Source organism: Antrostomus carolinensis, unplaced genomic scaffold (assembly GCF_000700745.2).
Source record: "Antrostomus carolinensis isolate BGI_N321 unplaced genomic scaffold, ASM70074v2 scaffold16690, whole genome shotgun sequence".
Taxonomy (NCBI): domain Eukaryota; kingdom Metazoa; phylum Chordata; class Aves; order Caprimulgiformes; family Caprimulgidae; genus Antrostomus; species Antrostomus carolinensis.
In genome coordinates this window covers 1-20,356 of record NW_010286722.1, presented here as the reverse complement: position 1 = coordinate 20,356, position 20,356 = coordinate 1, and the positions used below count along the sequence as shown (strand labels likewise).

General features: G+C 52.3%; 1 protein-coding gene across 1 annotated transcript in view; it reads right to left on the bottom strand.

The window, feature by feature from the left end:
• The window catches only part of CREB3L1 (cAMP responsive element binding protein 3 like 1), a 28,083-nt gene extending 8,804 nt beyond the window's left edge, over window positions 1–19,279 (bottom strand). The window contains 10 exon segments of the mRNA XM_010177151.2: window positions 238–306; window positions 2,224–2,282; window positions 3,093–3,242; window positions 3,858–4,018; window positions 4,924–5,002; window positions 7,025–7,185; window positions 11,632–11,860; window positions 18,374–18,426; window positions 18,429–18,455; window positions 19,246–19,279. Of these exon segments, the coding sequence (XP_010175453.2) occupies window positions 238–306; window positions 2,224–2,282; window positions 3,093–3,242; window positions 3,858–4,018; window positions 4,924–5,002; window positions 7,025–7,185; window positions 11,632–11,860; window positions 18,374–18,426; window positions 18,429–18,455; window positions 19,246–19,279 (1,022 nt within the window).
• Between the last annotated feature and the right edge of the window lie 1,077 nt (window positions 19,280–20,356).

Genomic DNA, 20,356 nt, shown 5'->3' with positions numbered 1-20,356 from the left:
CCTCCCTCCCTCCCCTCGCTGTGGCGTGGCCTGGCCGTCCCAACACAAACATTCCAGGCTCGCTAACCAAACCCAGCTGCCTCGCTGCTGCCACGGCCCAGCAGCGCCCTTCCCACCACGAGCTGTAGGGGAGCCTGCTTTTCCCCCCTCACCCCCCTGCCCCGGTGCTCCCCTGGCTTCCCTGCCTGCCCAGCCCGCCCACCCTACCCACAGAGGGTCAGGTCTGGCCTTTCCTACCTGTTTGCATTTTCTAAGGTCTCCACTTTTTTCCAGAGTTCATTGTTTTCTGTTGTGTATGTCTCAACCCTGCAGGAATAAAACCCGTAGCTGGTTAGTTACAAAGGCCAGAGAGATAAAGCCAATGCAGTCCTTGCCTCTCTGGACGTGCAGAGGCTCAGTGTCCCCATCCATCACCTGCAGATATGGTCCTGGAGCCAGATGTCCCTCACCTGTCTGGCAGCAGCCAGCCCCAAAGGAGCAGGGATGAGGTTGCAGGTGGACAGTTACGTGTGACATTCCCCACTCCAGGCTTTCCCAAGGGCTGGGAGAGCCAGTAGCACCCGGTTAAGTCAGGTCAAGTCAGGACAGACCTAAAGTTATGCAGGTATTTCCATCATTTCCAAACCTCCCTAGGGAGCACGGAAAAGGAAGAAAGGGACAAATTCAAACCTCTCCCACTCAGGCTGAGAACTTGTCTTGGCTGTTGCGCCCTGCGTGTGAAAACCAGTTGAGTTCTGTGGAAACGCTGGGCCAGCTCCGACTGGAGGCACTGGAGGGCAGCAGAGAACCTGCAGGCTGCCTCCCACGGCTTGGGAAGGGAAAGTGGTTGGGCTGCAGCCGGGAGGAGGGAAGGGGAATGTCTCCAGGCCCGCAGGAAGGCAGGCTAGGGACACACAGCCTGGTCTTGCTGGAGGTTTCCAGCACAGCCTGCGAACCAGGCGTTCCGTGTAAAAACTGGGCTTGCAGCAGAGGTGCAAAGTGAATGGTGAAGAGCTCAAGGACAGATTTTGACAAACCAACTCTTTATAGAAAGCCAAGTTGACCAAAGATTTGTTGCACTATAAAGAAATAAATATATAAATTCCCCGAATGCTGCTTTTGGTTCACATTTAAACCTGGCATTGTTTGAAAGCCATCTGTCACAGCAACACACCAGCGTAACAAACCGCTGAGTATGTCCAGGCACCACAGCCACGGCTGGGGAAGAGGCCCCAGCACAGAAAACCCGGGGACCTGCCACTTGAGCGAGGACAGCCAAGTCCCCAGCCCCAGCTGGAAGGATCTGCGTGTCAGTGTGGGACACTGGCTGGAGCTGATGTGTTCTAACGCCTGGATGCATGCATGCCGAGGTGCTGCTTAGGGATGGGCACGAGAACTCGAGGGTGCCTCGTGTCATCTGTTTTCATTCAGCATTTCTGTGCACTTAGAGAAGATAAACAAATAGCATCAGGGAGAAGAGTTAATTAAGGTTGGGTTTGGCGGGGTTTTTTTTTGCCATTTTGCTGATCTCAGGTGGTGTTAATTATAGGAAGGAGATGGTATTTAAACAGAAATGTGAGTTTGCACCTGGATCCCAGCATTCCTCTTTACCTGGGAATGTCCCTCAGGGGCTGATAATACAAAGGAGATCACAGGATCAGGCCCTCAGGAGTTATCTTCTACCCTGTCAGTGTTGTGTGATGTCAGGTTAGGCTTATGCCTGCCACACATGCAGGACCTCAGGGTTGCAAGGAGTAAAACAAAGCTCATGCAGAGAGCAGTGGAAGGGGAGGGAGTGTGGGGAATAACTGTAGTGCAAGGTTTTTCTTGCTGTCAAATGCTTGTGTGTCCACCCTCATGGGAAGAGAGGGGGAGAAGCTGTGGTCAGTGCCCTCAGAGGGTTTGGAGCTTACGGGACAGACAAAAGCAACTTCTAGAGAGGAAACGTGACTCTTTCTTACCCCAAAATCCCACCTTGTTGTCAGCCAAAATGGCCTGTGTTCTGCAGGGGATCAGCCAAACTAAGCAGTTGGAAACACAAAGTTTCTAGAGCAATCTTTATCCTGCAAGAGGCTTTCTAGGAGGGAGGGGAGTAGGGGCGAGATCCCAAACCAAACTTCTGTGCAGCCAGCCTTGCAAGGAATTGTACTCTTAGAGCAATTCAGAGACAAACACACTAGGAAGGGAAGCTGTGCATGGACAGGGCTCTTCTTTAAAAGATAAGACTGAGAGGAAGAGACTTACTTTTTCTCTAGACACTCCACATATTCTTTCTTCTTCCTGCGACTCTCCTGAGCAGAGATCTGTCAGGGGGCAGCCATCAGAGAGGAGTCAGTATCATAAGCCTCTAGACATTTCTTTGGGGCTCCCTCATCTTGTCTGCTCCCTGTACACACAGCAACCTAAAGGTAAATGGGGAAGTTGCCTTCCAGTCTGCCATTCCTACTGGTCTCCAGGCCAAAATGGGGATGTTGCCTTCCAGTCTGCCATTCCTACTGGTCTCCAGGCCAAAATGGGGATGGATGCTGTAGGTGCCTGTAGGCCACAACCATTTTTTGCCATATGCCTGACCCCCCTCGCTGCTGAGAGCATCTTTAGGGTGGCTTTGAACTCCTCTGACTCACATGGGTATGTGCTGTGGCTGGCTGGGCAGATTCAGCCCCAGACCACTTCTGAGTCACTGGGTGACTAATCCAGGGTCTCAGGGGATGCTTTCTAATCACAGTCTAGTCTCACAGCCTCTGCCTGGCTAACGAGCTCTGTGCATCACCCATCCTGCACCATGCAACGCCTCTTTTTGCCCTGCCTCCCACAGCAAGGCCTGACCAGGCCCGTTGGTCAGATCCATGATGCTTTAGCCTGTGGGTCCCATCCCAGGAGCTGGGCTGGAAGCCACACTCCCCAGGTACAGCTGCAGGCACAGTGTTCATGCAGAGGTGCCCCATGGCACTGTTTCTGTGGGTTGGGAGGCTTGTACCAGTGCACCAAAGGCAGGATCCCACCTCTTCTGAGCTGCACCTCAGCTGAGGAGGTGACGGTAACGATAGCACTGGTCAGCTCAGGATGCTCTGGAATCACAGGAACTGTACGGTTATGGTTTTGCAAACACTCACCTTGTTCTTGATTTTCCTCCTGACCCTCTTCAGTGCTTTCTCCTCTGCTTTGGTGAGAGGCAGCTTGGTAGGAATGGGGTAGCCCTCAGCAATCAAGGTGCGTTTCTCCTCTTCAGTCAAGAGCAGCGGGCCAGAGGTCCCTTGTAACTTCTGAAACACACAGAGAGCAGCTATCAGCGTCAGCAAGGAGTCTGACCCCAGTGGTCCTCCTGAAAGCCCTGCAGAGCAGCGAGGGGCTTGGCACAAATAGGTGCAGGGCAGTGCTCTTTCCTGCTCTCAGTCTGATCCTGGGGTCACAGCTCAGCAGCTGCCTTCCTCTTCTACTTGGGAGGGCGGCTGCTCCCTCGTGGTGAGGCTGGCTAGACACTTGCACTGCAGGACCTCGTCAAAGAACTTTTGGGCAACAGTTAAAAACCAGTCTGGTTATGGGAGTTCTCAGTTATTCCTTTCTCTTCCATTAACCTCCTCAGAAGGTCCTCCAGTGCAGAGGCCACTTCCCAAAGTAGAGCGTGAAAGGCAGCACTTGCTAAAACAAGGTAGCTGCCGATAGGCATTGTGCAAGACTCACTGGACATCTCCTCACTCCTGTGAGCACCATCCTGTCCCCACACCCCTGCGCTAGGACATCACGTTGCCTTGCCACAGCGATTCAGCTTGGAGACCTCAACAAGGGCAGGATCCCCCAGGTGAGGCTCACAAAGCCTCCAGCCCTGCTCTGAGCACCAAAGAGCCCTGTGTCCCAGGGACATCCTGCTGCCTCCTTACGTGTGGTGCTGTGAGGAGAGGTGAGGAGGAGATGGCAGTAGAAGACCGAGCAGCAGGTCGGGCTGGGCTGGAGGGAGGCAGAGACCGAGGGCTCTGGGATCCGTCACTGTCACTGCCGTGGCTGCTGGGTGGAGTTGGAGGCATCTGCACCAGGTCATCTACTGAGAAAGAAGGAGAACAAGTCAATGGCTCTCGTGTCAGCCTGCTGGTACAGGCACAGGGCTCGGAGTTACACCGGGAAAAGGCACTGCTGTAACACGGGACTGCAAGGAGGTGGGTCTGAGAACAAGGCTGGACTGAGCGCTGCCCACGACAGAGATGAGGCTGACCTCAAATGTGCTAAACTAGGAACTGCAGGACTCAGAGCTGGTAGGGGCTTTGCCAAGACACTGAAGGTATTTACAAAGCAATAAGGTACTCTGGTGTCAACCAAAATGGAGTACAAAGCCTGTGATGTTTTGCTCCACAGCCTGTTCACAAGTACAGGAAGCTCTGAAAGAGAAGAGCTCTTCCAAAAGCACCACACACTTGCCAGGACACTTGATCCAAAGGGGCTCTGGTCACTCGGTTGCCAAGCACGTGAAAACTGTCCCCACTTTGTACTGGAGAGCCCTGGGGGCCTTAATGGAGGTGGGAATGCGCCTGAGGAAAGTCTTTCTGCAGCGGTGGAGGTTCCTATAGTGCTTTCATTTGTGCACCGGCAGATTTTCAGATGCTTGGGTTTCTTTCAAATTAAACTGGATCTTGAATTTCCTGACTTTCAGATGGTTGTTTTTGGATAACACTACAGTCCCTCTGAGGACTTGAAGGCACTCTCACATATTTCCAACTCTGAGGTAGCTTGCTTTGCCTGGGAGTCCCTGTCTGAATGCTTCTGTGCGTGGCTGCTCGTCCAGCCACTGATCTGAGTTGGAAGAGTGCAGCGCTCACTCCTCTGTCGGTCTGTGCCCCAGTATTGTTTGCATGGCTCTGCTCTCAGGTGTTGGTTTTCCTCCCTGTATAGTAATGACCTATATCTGAGTCATATAGAGGGATGTAAATCAGCCAGCAAATTCCATTTTCTTACCTGCAGGTATGTTTAGAAACTGGTTCACCTCTTTGGGTTCAGCTTTGATCACAGGTGCTGGAGTCATTTCTATGGGAGTCTGTGGAAGAAAAGCAGAAAGAGCTCTTGGGCACTGTCACCTCCCCTGCCCAGAGGGCTCCCACCAGTTCTGGTCATAGCTGCTGCTGCTGCTCCCCTGCTCTCTGTCCTGCCCCATCTCACAGCTCTGCCCCAGAACTGCCTCTTGCCCCACATAACAGAAACCAGGAGTCCAAACATGAGCCCCCTGAAGTGTGTGTTGCTGGGTACACAGAGTGCAAACACATGTTTGCAGAGGAAGAGGCACTGGCAGATGGATGTGCTGCTGAGCTGTGCACTGAGTGCTTCCGAAAGGGAGAGATGACTTTTATCCATGACAATTCTTCCCTTGCTAGACCCAGACAGTGCCATTTAAACCAACCTATGCGTTACCATGGCAAGTCCCTCTCTGATCTGCCTTCATTGGAAATGGGAGTGTAGCAGTTGTACAAAAACAGAACAACCCCCCCATCCTGCTCACATGATTTTCATGAGGGCTACTGGGCAGCTGTTTCCAATTGGAGGGGACTGAGAATTAAATAAAGAGTAGATTTATTCCCATCTGGGCTCTGCTGCCCCTCAGCTCCCTGGCTTGCCAGCCCCCAGCCCACCATAGGTTGGGGGAGTTTTTACACTAAACAGACTCATTGCAAACTCCTCCAGACTGTAAACACAGCTGAGAGAGCACCACGGTACCACTGCTGAGCACACACACAGCAGAGCTTCGAGGGCACAGCGAGTTCAAGCTGTGTAAATAATGGAGGAAGTTTGTGTGCAGTTTTGGCTGGAAGTACCCATTTGTTTTGGATGGTTGTTGAAATGGGAAGATGCTCAGCATGAGTAAAAAAGGAAGTGAACCCCAGAGATGCTCTACTGTTATCTACTGAGCTGCTACAAGATAGCCAAGGTCTGTGTGAGACTAGTCAGACCTTCCCATCCAACACAGCTGGACTCCAGGCCAGCTGAACTGACCCCCCAACTTACACCCACGTACCAGTGGCATAAAGTGAACCTTCTTCAGACAAACAGACTTTTTAAGAACTTAGATATGACCAAAAGACTTGGCCCCTTGTTTCTTGGAAAAGTAATTCCCGCTGCTTCAAAGGAAAAAGCAAGCAGGATGGATGGAGCCAGGAGGATGGAGCCAGGCTCTTCTCAGTGATGCCCAATGGTAGGACAAGGGGCAATGGGTGTGAGCTGGAACACAGGAGGTTCCGCTTAAACTTGAGAAGAAACTTCTTTACAGTGAGGGTGACAGAGCCCTGGGACAGGCTGCCCAGGGAGGGTGTGGAGTCTCCTTCTCTGGAGACATTCAAAGCCCGCCTGGACGCCTTCCTGTGTGATCTCATTTAGGTTCCTGCTCTGGCAGGGGGATTGGACTGGATGATCTTTCGAGGTCCCTTCCAATCCCTGACATTCTGTGATTCTTTGAAGCAGGACCTAGAGTGGGACCTCCATTTCCAGTAAGCAGCTGAGAAAAGTGAGAGGCCACATGATAAGCCCAAGGCCATGAAAAGGACAGTGGCAGAGCAGGGGTATGTAGTTTATTCCCCACTCAGGAACAGTGGGGTCACTGGCATCACATTAATTGACACTGTTCTCTAAAAAAATGACAATAAGCCAAGAGTGGCTATAGATATACTGGCAGATTGGAAGGGACAGGCCTCCAGCCCATGCGAGCTTAAAAGCCTTTGCTTTTGTGCCAAGGAACCACACTGGTAACAATCTCTTCAACCGAGATTGTAAAGCCTTCTGTGCTGGAGAAACCCCTCCTTCCATTGTTTTCTCTGGAAGGATAAGCTGTCTTGGAGCTTCACTGCAGGATCAAGAACACAGTTCTAGCTAGCATCGGGTGTGCTGCTCCTCTGACTGCCATTTCGAGAGGAGAGTGACAGATAACACAGTGTCTGGGCTTTGCATCACCTTCTCCTGTCTGTCCAGTGGCCACGTCACCTGGCAGGACCCTGCAGTCACCTGGGTCCACATCAGCAGGGGTGCCGCTGTGTGAGAGCCCGGGTTCCCCATGGATCTTAGATGGGCTCACCTCCTCGTGGACTGGCAGCCTCTGCAGAGGGTTGAGGTTCAACACTGGTATGGAGCTGGCAGCTAGCTGGGACTCAGGCAGGTCTGGAGCCAGGTTCTGTTCCTGTTTCACCATGATGGAGCAGAGCTTGGGCCCCAGCGACCACACTCCATTCTCCAGCTCTGAAACATGCACAATGTGAGAGTCAAACTCCAGCAAGAATAGGACAAGAGAAAAAAAAACAAACCATGCAGCCAGCTTCCCCTCGTCTGGGGAGGCTGCCTTTCCAAGTTTAGCACTGTCACCACACAAGCATGTGCAGGCCCACAACACAGAGTACAAAAGGGAACGAACCCCCAGCGTGTGGGGAGCAGACAGGACAGAGCTAGAGGGATCGTGTCTCTGCTCTGCTCTCCCTGTGCAGCCCGAGCGCTGGAGGACAGCTGCAGGGTTTCTTCCCCTAGTGATGTCTTGGTCTCATCCTCTGGAACTTATTTATATTTAGAGCAGCTCAGTGTGAGGAGGATGCTGGGCTGTTGCTCCGTAGGCAGCATGGCCAGCATCACAGAGCTGCCAGGTGTGTCACCAAGAATAGCACCATCTCTGTGCTAGAGACCGGGCAGGAGGGCAAGCACGATGACAGGGACAGGCTGGTGGGGGGCTGTACGTGCCGCTTTGGCCTCCTGCCGATGTTGTGCCAAGTACCAGAGCTTTGCTGCATGACAGGAGAGGAGGAAAGTCCCTTTCTGTGGTAGGAAGTGCAATGTGGCACTTGCTTCTGAGGTTGCTCCCCTCAGTCTCACCTCTGAGGCTCCCTCCTCCACCCCGCGCTGCTCAGGGGGATGCTGCCTACAGCCATGCCCCACTGCCACTGCTGGCAGCAGGGAGGGAAAGGAAGTGTCTGAAGGGAACTGAATGGAGCTGTGTGGACATGCTCCCCTTGTCCCCTGCCTGCTCTGTCCTGTGGACATCTGTGGCACGAGCCTGGCTTGTCACTGGAGGCAGAGAACCCAGGAGCTGGGATTCAGGTGATGGTCAATAAGTGGCAGCTCAGTTGGGGAAAAAAACCTGCTAGGCAGGAGAACTGCCTGGGCTCTGCTCTCAAGTTTTGGTCCCCTCGTTGCTCTTCAAACACTTCATCCTGCCAAAAAGCTACTCCTAGCTGGCCTGGAGCCTGCATCCTCCTCCTTAATCCTCATCCCTTCCCCTTTTTATCTGACAACCAGAAACGCATTTGTCTTGACACAGGACAGACTCTCACTAAGTTTGTCACCAGACAGTGCCCCAGTTGGCTCACGGTCGGGCTCACTGCCCTACCCCTCCGCGCGGCTCTCTGCACACAGCACTCACACCCAGGGGTGCTGCCCCGCTGCCCAAAGCAGCTCTGCAGTGCAGGTCTCAGTCTAGAAGGTGTCCTGGCAAGAGGAGAGGGGAAGAAAGGTCCCTCTCAGCTCCACAAAAGCCTGCACAGAGATGAGTACAAGCAAGCAGCTGTTGATGTGGGAGCTGCCATCTGAACTAAACTTAAAGGTAGCTTAACATAATCTTTGCCTACCTCAGGCTCTGTTGCCTTCAGGATAGGACAGGGCAGAATCTTGCCTCTGGTTTTTGTGTGGACACAGTGGCGTTAAAGATTGGGCAAGAATTATATCAGTTACCACAGTGTTGCCCTTGCCAGTGGAATATGTTGTCTTCCTGTCTTTGGTCTAGCACCTCTTATTCTGCTGCCTACACAGGTCCCCCTAGCAGAGGCTCATTCCTCCAGCTCCCTGTGTGACTGGACATCTTCAAGCACAGACAGGAGTTCCTGTGGCTGCTCCGTGTGCGTATCAGCCGTGCGCTGCTCTCAGTGCCACTGGATCGCTTCCTGGAGCTTCCCACAATGCAGCAATGTCCTGGGTTTGTAGGATGGAGTTAATTTTGTGAAACTATCACAAGCTGGGACAAGGTTGTCAGGCAGCATCTTGGGCAGGGGTGCACTGCACAACCGTGACAACAGAGAGGCTGCTGAGCACGCACAGACTGAACTACGTGTTCTCTGTCCTGCTAAGGACACCGAACCTGCAGCTGGCAGTCAAGTCCCACTTACCCCTGGGATGCAGATAAGCTGTTTCTGATGGAAGGAGGCAAAGTGTTACACAGCTGCAAGTGTTTGCAGCCAGAAAACTTGGACTGAATTCTTCTGCCAGTCACAGCCTGTCACAGAGATGAGGGACCTTGAGTGGTCTACCAGGCTATTCTAGTGCTCTAGGCTAGTTCAACTCAACCTGTGTCAGTCCTGACAGATGGTTGTCTGACTTAATCTTACCCCTCTGAAAAGTGATGGAGAGTCCACAGCTTCCCCCATTAAATCTCATCTAGTTTCACTACGCCCACTCTGGCAATGTTTTTGCCTACTGGCTAATCTAAAGTTCCCTTACTGTGATTTGAAGCTTCATCTCCCTCATCCTTCTTTTGTGTTGCAAAGCTCTTCATTTCTCTCTTTCTCACAGGGGTGAGGCATTCTCTGTCTGGGAGGGCTGCTGCTGAAGCAAGTTACCAGACAAGGGGGAGCAGACCACCAAGGGCTTTCCCCGTTCAGACTTGACTCTGTGAGAGAGCAGCCCCCCAGTGCTGTCAGTCCAGACAGTCCAAGGAGCAGAAACCCAAATAAGTACACGCTGTCCTCCCATTTCCTGTCTACATTCTGACCCTGCTCTCTTTCCCACCCTCAGAGATTTATCTGGGGAGTGATTGGGTTGCAGAATCAGAAACTCATAAGCCATCAGAGGGTCAACGAGGGACTGAGGAGAAGGCATTTTGTGTGGACACATCTATGTTCTGCAGCCTGAGAGGATGTTTCAGAGGTGAGGCCAGTCTGTAACCACTGCACATTTCACTGTATGTTGCCAGGAAGTTCATTCTCTGCTTCATTACTCTGTCCATAATGGAAAGAAGCATGGCTGAGAGATGCCCATAGCTGCCCTGGGTTTGGGAGGTGACACATAGAGCAGTGAAGAAGCAGGACCTGTACAAGAAGGTGGGCACTAGACCGAGGCTGGTCCAGCACCCGCTGTTCTGCACAACCCTGGCTCCCCCTGCTCCTGGCATGAAATCCCGCCCCGCAGAACTGAGGGCTGGTACTGGGAAGCGAAGCAGCCGGTCTGTACGCACAAACCATCTGGGAAGCAGACTGCGCTGATAAGCAGGGTCACAACGCACCCAGCAGCTCGCCCCAGCTGACCCGGGTTAGTGGGAACCATGTGGGAAGGGGCAGGATTTGGAAGTGTTGTGGAGATCTGCGGAAAAGCTGGGAGAAAGCTGATAAAGAGCAAACCTCAGCCAGCTCCAAGCCTAGACAGAGCCCGGGCATTCCTTTTTGCTCTGCAGACCAAGAAGATCTTGCTTTATGTTACAGAAAAGCCATGCCTGGGTAATTAATTTGAAGTGAATGTCTAAAAGGACTGAGACTGGATGGAGCTGTGCCAAAAGGACTGCACAGTGTTACAAATACTGGACCTGACTCAGGACTACACTGGAATATGACTCACATCCAATACCCAGCCAAGATAGCCCTGGAAAGACGGGCTGAATTATCCCACTGCAGGACTGGGGGCACAGATACCCCTGTACCCAGAGGCCTTTCTCCCTGTACAGCGCTGAGCTGCGCTCTCAGAGACCAAGTGTCAGGTCCATCTCAAGCTCTCCTGGGTTACTCCCTGTGCTGGCCCCTGCCCAAGGACCAGTGTCCCACTCCTTTCAGGAGTGTCATGGTGTTGCCTTGGAGATGCTGCAGCTGAAGCAGGGGCATGTCCAGACACAGAGGAGAGGAGCAGAAGTGGTGACAAAGTGTCTCAGAGAGGAGTCCCTGAGGTAGCGTGGTGCAGGCAAATTTCATTCACTGCCTTCTACAAACTCATTGGTACCAGAGAGCTGGGATCACTCCTGGCCACGAGAGGGAAGCCTCTGTCCCAGGTCTCACTCTCAGTCAAAGGAATGGCTTTAGTCTGTGTGTACTGAGCCTGTGCCACTGCTTTTTCAGGCAGCCTGGTGTCCATCAGCTGTTGGGACACCCACACAGTCCCACAAATTACAGGACTCTCTGCAAAGATGGCTCTAAAAATATCCAGCCATCATAAATTATCCTGAAATGAATTGTTTTAAAAATAGGTTTTGAAATGACTGTTCCTCTCTGTCTCCTGCTAAAAGCTCTGCTGGTAAAGAAGCTACTTAGCTTTCCACATGTACCAGCACTGGTAGCAGCCAGAGACTCATGCTTCCTATATGGGAAGCCAAAACCCTGCTGCCTAATGCCAAAACAGACCTGGATCTAGGGCACCCACACCCAGGTTTGCAGGGCCATAAAGAGACATTTCCTATTGCTGGCCAGGAGCTGGCAGCACATCGAACCACCACCAATTATCATCCTCGTAAATAAGTTAACCCGGCAAAGGAGCAACGTGACTATGAGAGCACAAACTGAAGGAAAAAATGTGGGCTGTGTTTGACAACAGCAGATCAAATCCTTCCCTGGATCAGCCATGCACGAGCCCGAGGAACAGGCGGTTTGTCCGGACACGTGGAAGCCAGCCAGAGCCTCTGCTAACAGATGTGCCCCAAGCTGTGCAGGGCTCATGTCCCGCGCTCACCGTTAGCGTTCTCTTCAGTCTTGACAGGCACGAGGGGGCTCTGGGGAGCGGAGTCTCCGCTAAGGGAGTAGCTGTGCTCTGCCTGGATGCCTGGAGTGGGTGGATCCAGGTCCATGTCCAGCAGTGGGTTCTTCTCAGCCAATACTGGGTCATCGAAGAAACTGCTAAAGAGGTCGTTGGAGAAATCCTCCATGTTGTCGGAGAAGTGATCCAGGTTCTCAGAGAAATGCTGAGGAAAGACAAAGGGAGAGAGAACATTAGGGTCAGCTCCAAGAGGGATATGAGAGCCTTCCCCTGCTCTGAGAGCCAAACCTCAGCAACAGCCCTTTTTGGATGGGGAAAAGCAGTTCCTATCCTTTGCCTGCATCAGCTTGATAAAAACAGCTTTGAATTAAGATAGAAAGGGCCGTGGTGCTGTACATCTTCTCTGCCTGTTTATCTCCACCTCAAACACTCATGAAACTCTTCTGTGTTCTCACATCTCCCCCTTCTGCTGTGGGTACCTATCTTTGGCCTCCAAGCATCATCTCACTGTGACAACGAGCTGAATAGAGCACAAGGCAAGAAATCCCTGTGATGACAAAATGCAAGTGCGGGAGAAAATCACGGTCTTCAGCACTTGTCCTTGGTGACAGACACTTTCTCATGTTCTCTGCCAACAGCAATAGGCACTCTGATGCCCCAGAGAACATCGACCCAGCTGCTGATTTCTATCAGATTAAAAAAAAAAAAAAGATCAGTTGGATCAACATAACAGGAAGGCCCCCTGTTGTATTTAATTTCCTCTGGGATTTCACAGCCCCTCTGTGGACCATATGAGGCTGTCCTCCAGCCAGATAATGCCTGTGAAATTCTGCTCCCCGATGAAGTTTAAACACTACAGATGGGCCGTTAACAACAAACAATCATTCCACTAATCATTCCAGTAACAGTCAGTAAATCTGGCCAGGGCTGCTGCAGAGCTGGGCTCCTGATGCTGCAGGGAACCTGTTTCCTTTGAGGCGTATCCTCCTATTCAGAAGTCGAATCACTAACTTTTCCATTCGCTACAACAAAGCCTTGGTTGGGCAGGGAGAAAAATGACGGCTGCCAAACACCAGCTGAAAAATTACCCCATTTGTTGGCAGATCGGGGCTTCTGGCTCAGGGAGAGGAAAGAAAAGACAGATACATTCAAGTGACTATAGTACACAGACGGAACTGTGTAACTTAAATGAACTGGAGAGAGCTCAGCAGAGTCAGACTGGGTTCCCCCCCAGCCTGGAAAAGCATCTGGGTGGGCAGAAAGGCATTGAAAGCAGCGTATTGAAATACCAAGAGCATCAGGGTACGGATGAGAGAGAGTGGAAGAGAGCAGCACGCAGGTCCTAGAGTAGAGACATGAATGCCAATGAGTTCCAGAGTGAGAGCTGGGCTCAGGGAACAGCCTGGCTCCCACAGGAGCACGGGGTCCATGCAGTTTTTTCTTTCTCCAGCGCCAGGACTGAGGGAGGAGCTGGCCAGAGGACCCCGGATGCTGGAGCCTGCAGGTTCCTGTTCCTGCAGGAAGGTGTATTTGTTTTATCTGAGCAAAATATCACTCTGTCAACATTGCACTGGCTGTCAGAGGGTTGGGGTGAGGCTGGGGAGGGAAGTAGTCTCCACATTCCCCACCAAGCTGGGGAGGGAGATGGTGAGCTGCAGCAACCTCCAACATGCCAATGCCCTTCACCCTCCAACACTGACCCTCAGCCACTCAATGTAAAAACTCAGATGCCCACAGAGCTTGCTGGAAGTGGGGTGGAGTCCCTGCTGCCTACGTTCTGCCTGACACAAGGTTCCTCTCCCTTCTCTTTCTTTCCCACTTGTCTTGTCCTCCCACTGCCTGGACTGACAGCCTGACACACCATCATCCGAGGCTCCCTGGGGAGGGCAGATGCTGCATGTGCAGGTAAGGTGGAGAATCACAGAATCATAGAATCTCCTGGTTAGAAAAGACCTTTGAGATCATCAAGTCCAACCGTACCTGTCCACTACTAAACCTTATCTCTGAGCTCCCCATCTACCCGTCTTTTAAATCCCTCCAGGGATGGTGATTCAACCCATTCCATCACCTGATAACCCTTTCAGTGAAGAAATATTTCCTGACATCCACGCTCACGCTAAATCCCAGTGTTGAGGCCCTCCCTGGGATGTCTAGGCTGAAGTTTTCTCCACTTGTTCCCATACCGGAAGCCGAGTTGGCGGGGTAGCTTGGTAAAATCTACCCAGCCATTTCCAAGTTGCCTGGAAGCATTTCTGCACTGAAGTGACAGAAAACACCTCCCAACTGTGCTGAGCATAACCATTCTTCAGAGGGAGCTGAGTCAGCAGGTGGAACTGGGTTAGATATTTATCTAAAAAGCACTAGAAAACCAGAACCAGGTTCTGTCTTACCTACCCTACAGCACAGAGGGGTAAAGGGTTTGTAGTCCTGAGCATTAACCCCAGAGAGGGCCTGCTTGTCTAACAGCTGTTCTTTATCTTGCTTTCTTTAAACAACACGAGCAAACACAGGATGTGAACACGATAGCCTTGCAGTAAGGGTGAGAACCTCACCGCAGGAAGGTGAAGAGATTCAGAGTTCTGGCTGCCAACGCACCACAACAGCACAGCAGAGCTGGGACCCAACAAGAGGCGCTCAAATCATACACGCTGTTGTGAGCATCCAACCTAGAAGCACCATGCAGCCCTGGAAGAGAAGCAGGGCTGGGTGGGCAGCTGCAGAGAGAGATGTCCACATGCCTGGAAGTGTTGAAGGTCAGGTTGGATGAGGCTTTGAGCAACCTGGTCTAGTGGAAGGTGTCCCTGCTGATGGCAGGGGGGTTGGAACTGGATGAGCTTTTAGGTCCCTCCCAACCCAAACCAGTCTGTGATTCTGTGATCCTACGACTTTGCCACATGCTTCAAATTTCTTTCACGACTGCCCACTAACAAAGGCAGAGGTGGGAGTGAAGAGAGTCAAGAAGATGCATTTATGCAGCAGTTCCACACGCTTATCTTTTTGCAGCATCCCATTCGTGCTTAGAACAAGGATCTCTTGGTCAGTCCACAGTCTTCCCATTGTACAACAAACCCACCCGGGGGGAAGAGGTGGAGATGTGCCTCTGGTTTTATTCTGAAACCATAAAATCTCCCCAGCAGTGGCTAAGGGGTGAGAGATGAGTAATGAGTGCAAGGGGCTGAGTATCAGAGCCTTACCACGGCCACCAACGCTGGCAGGAGGAATTGCACATTTCTGGTTCTTCTTTTGGACACCACACAGTAAGCTTGATGGAGGACCTTGCTGCTTGGAATGAGGATGAAAGCAACAGTGTTCTCTCAGAGATCACAGAATCATGGAATAGTTTGGTTGGAAAAGACCATCATGATCATCTAGTCCAACCGTAAACCCAGCATTGCCAAGTTCACCACTAAAGCATGTCCCCAAGTGCCACATCTACACGTGCTTTAAATGCCTCCAGGGAAGGTGACTCCACCACTTCCCTGGGCAGCCTGTTCCAATACTTGACAATTCTTTCAGTGAAGAATTTTTTCCTCATATCCAACCTAAACCTCCACTGGTGCAACTTAAGGCCGTTCCCTCTTGTCCTGTCACTTGTTATTTGGGAGAAGAGACCAACACCCACCTCCCTACACCCACCTTTCAGGGAGTTGGACAGAGCCAGAAGGTCTCCCCTCAGCCTCCTCTTCTTCAGGCTCAACAACCCCAGTTCCCTCAGCTGTGAACTCATCACACTTGTGCTCCAGACCCTTCCCCAGCTCCGTTGCCCTTCTCTGGACGTGCTCCAGCAAATGCAGGAGTTCAGGTCACCAAGAGCCCATTCTCCCCCAAGAGATAGAGACCTACTGCACAGTAAGGGAAAAACATGGGTGATAAGCAGAGAATGAAACTCACACCCTCCCTGGGAATCCAAAAATGCTGGGGCACGTACCTATCACCTCTCTCTGGGCTCCTGGGTCTCATCCTCCAGCACAACTAAATATTGGCAAAGCCTTCTCATCGAAGCAGCCCACTTTCAGCTCTCGCCAACCCTACATATACCAGTCCAACCTCTCCAGTCACAGACGATGGGGAGAAGGGAGTCTCTCATAGCCTGTGAGACTGGGAATAACTGTGGTTGTCACCAAAGAGGGCACCAAGAACCGGATGCTCTCAGAAGGGGAGAGCGCCCAGAGCTGTGACAGAGCTGGAGATTGCTGTTTTACTCACAGGTGGTGGCAAGAGGCAAAGGAAAGCAGAAGGAAGGAAGAGTAACACAAACAAAGACAATGACCTGGCTTTGGAGTGGCTACATCCACAATGGAGACTACAGGACAAGCAGAAGCTCAGCTGTCACGTCCCAGGAAGACTGCTGTGTCTCTTGGGTTGCTCTGTTCTCCCCTGATGCCAACAGCCAGTCTAATTTCAGGACAGATCTCAGATTAGGAAAGACAGCCGTGCATGCAACCACATGGTGACAGGGAAAACTGTCCTCTTGTCCAGATCCAACGGTGATGGGCATAGTGAGGAGCAGCCCAGAGCTTAGTTTGGATAGATGCCATCAAAACCTAAAGGTCAAGAGAGGTTCTCCTCCCCCTCAACTCTGCCCTGGTGAGGCCACATCGGGAATATTGTGTCCAGTTCTGGGCCCCACAGTTCAAGAAGGACAGGGAACTGCTGGAGAGAGTCCAGCACAGAGCCACCAAGATGATGAAGGGAGTGGAGCATCTCCCTTCTGAGGAAAGGCTGAGGGAGCTGGGGCTCTTTAGCTTGGAGAAGAGGAGACTGAGGGGAGACCTCATTAATGTTTACAAATATGTTAAGGGCAAATGTCATGAGGATGGAGCCAGGCTCTTCTCAGTGATGTCCAATGGTAGGACAAGGGGCAGTGGGTGTGAGCTGGAACACAGGAGGTTCCGCTTAAACTTGAGAAGAAACTTCTTTACAGTGAGGGTGACAGAGCCCTGGGACAGGCTGCCCAGGGAGGGTGGGGAGGCTCCTTCTCTGGAGACATTCAAGACCCACCTGGACGCCTTCCTGTGTGATCTCATTTAGGTTCCTGCTCTGGCAGGGGGGTTGGACTGGATGATCTTTCGAGGTCCCTTCCAATCCCCAACATTCTGTGATTCTCTGAAAACCACTGCTAATTAGTTTAGATCCAGCCTGCTAACCCAGAATATGCAAACTGAGTCCCACTCAGCCTCCTTGCGGGAGCTGCGCCTATCTGGCAAAACTCGGAGAAGGCTTCAGCCGTGCTCTTCCGTAACAGTGTGGGAGAGCAGGCTCCGGGGAACCGCAGGTCCCAGGGGCTCAGGGCTGTGTGGATCATGGCAGAGCACGGCAGGGTCAGCGCTCTGAGTGTCTGAGCGATAAACAGAAGCAGGTTTCTCACCAGACCAAGTGGACAGTAGCTTTATTCTGGCTGGAAGGCCACATGCCAAAGGAGGTGTGGGCAGCCAGCAGCCCTCTCTTCCCACCCAGACTGGGGCCAGCACAGATAGAGGCCTGTGTGCGCTGCCACTCAATAAAATGACTGTGCTGGGCTTTGGAGAGCCTTTTGCTAACACCATGGCAACAAAGATCTCAGCAGACCAGAAGCACGTGTTGGTGGAAGCTCCAAGAAAGTGTCTACAGCACTTGGACATGAATGAAGGTGGGATGTACAGAGATGCACAAGCAGAGGAGGTTCATCCTCTCAGAGCCTCTTCAAGACCTAGTCTCTTCTCCACAAGAGCACCTTCCAACCAGACTGACATCAACCAGCTCCTGCTCCTCAAGGAACTGGCCAAGAATTTCTACTTGTGACAATGAAGGACTCTGCAACTCTGCTGAGATGCTCCTTTAAGATATCTCAAGTAGCTTTCACGCAGATGGGCCTGGTTTGAGCAAGAGGGACCAGTCAACTGGGAAACGTGATCCTTACCATCCTGGCCCAGAGGGAGCGGGTGTGAAGTGTACTGGGAGAAAACGGCTTCCAGATGGGATACAAAGCTGACAACACAAGTCTCATTTTGCATTATTCGCTCCTGCTATCTCTCCCCCTCCCTTTCACACCCTCCTTCCTTCTTCTTCTAACTATGCTCCAAAGCCAAGAAATAGCACGAGATGTGTTTCCAAAGCTGTATTACCAGCGAGCGGTCAGGGAAGGGGCAGCCAAGGGACAGAAATGCAATGGCGAGGATGTGCTGGATTTTCTGATCCAAGCCCCGTTTCTGGCTGCCCATCCCACCCCCACCACCGCAGTTCTGGGAGGATGGGGAGGCAGCCCCCAAAGGGGACAAGACAGGGTGCACAGGAACAGGGGAGGCAATGACCACCGCATCTCCAGGCCCAACAGCCAGCCTTAAGCTGCTCTGGTGCCACAGGAGGATCTGCTGGGGCTGAGGCCACCTCAGCCATGGGGAAAGAGAGCGAATCTGTCAGCTGCCGGCTCCTGCTCCCTCCCATTCCTGGTGACCAACATAGGCACCGACTCTTCCAAACATATTTCCACCACATGTTTTCCCCCTGACCTCATGCTTAGGGTTGTCTAAATAGCACACTGTATGTGCGTGCGTGCACTTCTCATTCGAACACCCTTTCCTGTTGTACAACAGTTATCTTGGGAGCTAATGTAAAGCATCCAGACATCCAAATGCAAGCTCTCTACTCCCCCAACCCAGAGCTGGGGATGGACCTCTGGGGCCCCAAGCAGAGACAGGGGCATTAAGCCTTCTCCTCTGCCCAGTTGCACACAAGGTGCCTGGAGGTGCCACTCTTGTAGCCCACTGGCACCATGCATGGCTGAGGAGGGGTGGTTTCCTCCTCCTGGATCCAGTTCTCCTCTGTGGACACCTTGGCTGCATCTGTCTCTCCCTTTCCCTTTCACTCTTCCATCCTTTGCCTATGACTTTCCCCTTCCCACCTCCAGCTGAGCTGTTTGGAGACAATCTCTCTTCAGGATCAGCCTGGTTCTCACAGCCTCCCTGCTCCCACCACAATGGTCTCGCTCCAAAGAGAAAGCAGCGAGGGGCTAATCCAGCTGGGCGGCAGCCCAGGCCCAGGAGACGAAGGGCCTTTGCAGGTTGGAGGTTCTGCTCGTGCTGGCAGGCAGTGCAGATGGGGAGGGGATTCTTCTGAGTTTTCTCTTTTCTTTTTGAAAGTATTTTTCCTCTTTGCTTGCCAAGATAAATCTCCTGTCCCAGCTGTGACATCTGCATTTCCCTTCTCTGCTTTCACTAAGGAATGAAGCCCCCTGCACTCCAGCTTCACAGCCGAGGTTTCCTTTACATTCCAGGAACGAAGAGCCCATACACTCCAGACAGTCCTTCTGCTCTCTTTAAAACACAGTGCATTTTAGACCTTACGAAAGTGAAGGTCCTGACAGCATTAACAAGATCCAGGCAGGACGGACAGATGCTGCGCACGCTTCTCCCCACAGTCTAGTCAGTGCATCTGTACCCCAAGGGGCACAAGAGATCATCCAACCACCTCTTGGCTCTCTCAAACCCCTCTGGTGCCCCTCTGTCCAGACCTGTATTGCTCTTGGTCTCTCCCCTCACGTACCGCAGCTCCCTGTGGCTCCATTCCTGGTCTGCCCAGGACCCGGCTCTGCCTGGAGAGCTCGCCACTGACCTGCTACCGCCTTGCTGTTCCTGCGTCGCTCCATGGCACAGCTGAAGCACTTCTGGCCAAACCATCTGCAAACCCCACTGCTATTTCCCTCCAGCAGCAGGACAGCAGCACTCCTCAGTCTTTCTCAGACTTTTCAATGCCCATCACCCATCATTATTTTCAGCATCATGACCTTGGACCGTACGGTGAACCAAACACTTCCCTGACACCCAGCCTCCAAGCAGAGGGTTTGACTGAACCTGATCTGGAACTGGGCATAGAATTTATTGCTGTCTGTATAGAGGAACGCAGAATGACAGAAAGAGAAGGGGTTGGGGTCACTGAAAGGAAGGCAGGTGACCTGCTACGCCCCAGGCTGTGCCATCATAAGGGGCCAAGGGCAGACCCTTGAGAGAACTGGAGAGAAGGAGGCTGAGGGGAGACCTTCTGGCTCTCTGCAACTCCCTGAAAGGAGGGTGGAGAGAGGTGGGGTCGGTTTGTTCAGCCACGGAACAAGTGACAGGACAAGAGGAAATGGCCTCAAGTTGCACCAAGGGCAGTTGAGATTGGATGTGAGGAAGAATTTCTTTGCTGAAAGGGTTCTGAGGCATTGGAAGGGGTTGCCCAGGGCAGTGGTGGAGTCCCCATCCCTGGAGGGATTGAAGAGTCATGTAGACACAGTGCTGAGGGACATGGGTTAGTCAGGGACTTGTCAGTGTTGGGTTCATGATTGGACTCCATGATCTTAATGGTCTTTTCCAATCTGGGCAATTCTATGATCAGTTCCCTCCCTGCAGGAACTGCAGCTCCTCAGACCAAAGGCTTTCCCCCTCCCGCACCAGCCATGTCCCCAGTGCCTTGCAAAGCCCCAGCAAGCCTCAATCACAATCCTCTGTGAAAAACCTCCTTCCACCGCGCATCCGTGCCAAGGACCTGGATTTACCATTTCCAGCACTAGGCGCCACAAGACCTAGGAGGGACGACAGAGGCTCAAGACACAATCAAAAGAGAAAAACGATTGAGGGAATGACTCCAAAGCGAGGCGCTACCCTGAAGGGAAGGAGCTAAAGCCATCCAGGTGCCCTCAATGGCTTCACCCCCCTCACACTCCTCTGAGGGGAAAGTGGGGGGG